Below are 3,248 nucleotides of genomic sequence, written 5' to 3' on the forward strand. Positions count from 1 at the left end.
ATGGCAATGATTTTCTTTTTTTGCTTCTTTTCTTTGATTCTTACATGTTTTAGGATATTCACGTTTTTGGCCACATCCTGAACGCATGGCTTTCCGGTCCAAAGTTTTGACCACAGGACCCGGTCTTTGCCAAAATTTTATTTTGTCCAGAAGCTGCTTTCCCCTTCATAATTTCGAATCGAATTTCAGACCGCTCCAATGCTTACTTCTTCCATTTTCGTCAACTGACTCAGCGCAATGTTTGGGATAGTTTCCAATTTGGGCACAATATTTTGGCGGTTCTTCGGGATAGTGCTTCTCATTTCCACGAAAATTATGAAAACTGCAGCTCACGATGCTTAGAGTTTTGAGTTAAACTGTAAACAACAACACCCAGCAGAAATCAGCTGTTTAAACGTCATTCGGAATGTGCAGGGTTGTATTAAAATCGTGCTTAGACATGATGGGACACCCTATAGAATACTAAAAATATTGTTTTCAGTAGTCAGACAAATTTTAGCAAAACACCAATCGAATTTGGAGTCACTCTATAATTTCGGAATGAACTCATCAATATATACAGCATCGTTCATAATTGTATAGAAATTGGAAGCACGCGCACTGCCACTTCGACTTTGAACTTCCATAACTTTTGACTCTGATGATATTTTTTTATCAAATTTTCTGAGTTAGATAGATCAACTATCACACTGTTGTACCACAAAATTTGAGCTTTCTGGAGTTTGTGTGGCCTGAGATAAAGTAATTCTACGAAAATCGGACTTTTTGGACTTTTCCCATTCAAACTGCAATATCTCAGGAACTAAACTACTTTTTTTGTAAAAATTTTGCAGAATGATTGTTGAAATATAAAGTAAGCATGTCTGAAGTTTTGGAAAGTTTTATTTATGGGATCCAAAGTTACGGGAGGTACAATTTTTAAGGCATGAACCTAAAAATGCGATTTCTATAGAATTTTGGACGATTCATGAGAACATAATCGTTTCCATCCACAAATCAGTCAAAAAATGTCTGGCAAAAGCAATGATGAAATGAAAAAATGAAATTAAATAACTATTTGTGTTTTGAAATCAGAATTTCGCAATATTGTTTTGATTTTTTGGTTGAAATAGATTTACTGGTTGTCAAACATAAAATAGGAGTTTCCTATGAAAACTTTCCTATGAAATGTCCATAATCGCATTTTTAGGTTCATGTCTGAAAAATTGTACCTCGTGTAACTTTTGTTCCCGTCGATAAAACTTTTCAAAAACTTCAGACATGATAGCTTTACATTTCAACAATCACTCTGCAAAATTTCAACAAAAAATGTAGCGTAGTTTCTGAGATATTACAGTTTAAATGAGAAAAGTCCAAAAAGTCCGATTTTCGTAGAATGACTGTATCTCAAGCCACACAAACTCCAGAAAGCTCAAATTTTGTGATATAATATTGTGATAGTTGATCTATCTAACGCGAAAAATTTGTTCAAAAAATATCATCAGAGTCAAAAGTTATGGAAGTTCAAAGTCGAAGTGACAGTGCGCGTGCTTCCAATTTCTATACAATTATAAACGGTACTGTAAGTGTTCGTTCGATTGAAGATGGTATTAAGTCCAAGTGAACAAGGGTTAACTTAAAAGTTTATTTTTGTGCTTTGTTTGAAGGACCCATCTGGAATTTCACTATATCAGATGTTAAAAATACCTGACACCCATGTCAAAACGGAAGGCTTTACAGCTTTACTTATCAACTTATCAGGGGGGGTAAGTTGATAAGTAAAGAAATAATGCACTTGAAAAACATTGTATCATTAAGATGATTAGGAAGTATTTCATTCATTCGCTATTTTAATGGGAACGTATGACTAAAAATATATATAAATTTTTACGGATAATCCAACACTTATAAAAGCTTTGGAATGTTTCGTATACTTTCAATATAAAAACAGGGTTCCGACGACTGTATCGTTAGCATTCGCAGTCAACTTCCACCCAGTAAGCACCATGGTTTCGAAGTACATAATTTCCTTTTTCCTATTTGCTGGTGCGGTTCTAGTATCCAGCCGATACAGTAAGTTTTTTTTCCTAACAATCGATTCAACAAAAATACTAAATCAATATTTTCCTCCAAACATAGCTCCAAAGATAGTCGGAGGCGAAGATGCACTACCTCACGAATTTCCCTATCAAATCTCGCTGCAATGGAACTATAACGAGGCATACAAACCCACGAAGCATATGTGTGGAGGATCTATTCTGGATGAGTACCACGTTCTGACGGCCGGCCATTGCTACGTCAAATACTCGGAAGATGGGCACTTTGAAGTTGTAGCCGGAGCACATGATCTGACAGCTGCTGCTGCAACTAAGGAAAACGAACAGCGCCGCCTGGTGGAAAGTTTCACCGTTCATGAAAGCTACGACGGAGATGTTGGTCCCGATGATTTGGCCATCATTCGCGTTAAAGAACCTTTCGTGCTGGATGAGTACGTTCAAACTGTCAGCCTGCCGGAACATTTGGAAGAATTCGAAGGAAAGGCCATGCTGAGCGGATGGGGATCGATTTCGAACAGTTGGAGTCAAGAGTATCCCGATACATTGCAGGTTTGTTATATTATAAAGTTCTTCTAAAAAATTGTCTGAAAATAACATTTGATCCCTTTACAGAAAGCTAATTTGCCCCTTCACTCCTATGAGGAATGCTCTGAATTTTATGACGCCAGCACTCCATTGGCGGAAAGCAACATTTGTGCCGGGGAGCCCGATGGATCTAGCAGCGGATGTTCGGGTGATTCTGGTGGCCCCTTGGTTGCTCAAATCGAAGGACGCAGTGTTCAGATTGGAGTTGTATCCTGGGGAGCGATACCCTGTGGACAAAGGTCTCGACCGACTGTATTCGTGGCTGTTTCTCACTATATTGACTGGATTAATGGCAAATTAATGAAATAAATTCACTAGGGAACAGCATTTTTGGTGTCTATGTTTTAATAATTGTTTTTAGAAGAATTTGATATTCTGAATTGCAAGCATTTTTCAGATTTCGTCAATCAGCTCCTTTTTGTGACATGGCGGTTGGAAATTTTGGAATTGATCGATCGATTAAAATCGATCATTGATACCTGAGGAACCAACAAACACTGTCAAAAAAACTAATTTCGAATTTATTTATTATCCTTCATTCAATCAAGAATTTAGATTTTAAAAAGATAATTTAGTTTCAGAGATACAACGCTATGAAAAACTTGTACAATTTTTATGAATATGAAT

The 3,248-nt window shown here is 36.8% G+C and overlaps 1 protein-coding gene across 1 annotated transcript; it reads left to right on the top strand.

Annotated features, from left to right (window-relative positions):
* Positions 1–1,967: 1,967 nt before the first annotated feature.
* Positions 1,968–2,930, top strand: LOC129759750 (trypsin-1-like). Its single transcript, XM_055757269.1, has 3 exons — positions 1,968–2,052; positions 2,119–2,585; positions 2,649–2,930. The coding sequence occupies exons 1-3, from the start codon at positions 1,986–1,988 to the stop codon at positions 2,928–2,930; spliced, it is 816 nt and encodes a 271-aa protein (XP_055613244.1). The 5' UTR covers positions 1,968–1,985.
* Positions 2,931–3,248: the final 318 nt, after the last annotated feature.

Source organism: Uranotaenia lowii, unplaced genomic scaffold (assembly GCF_029784155.1).
Source record: "Uranotaenia lowii strain MFRU-FL unplaced genomic scaffold, ASM2978415v1 HiC_scaffold_263, whole genome shotgun sequence".
NCBI classification, from domain to species: domain Eukaryota; kingdom Metazoa; phylum Arthropoda; class Insecta; order Diptera; family Culicidae; genus Uranotaenia; species Uranotaenia lowii.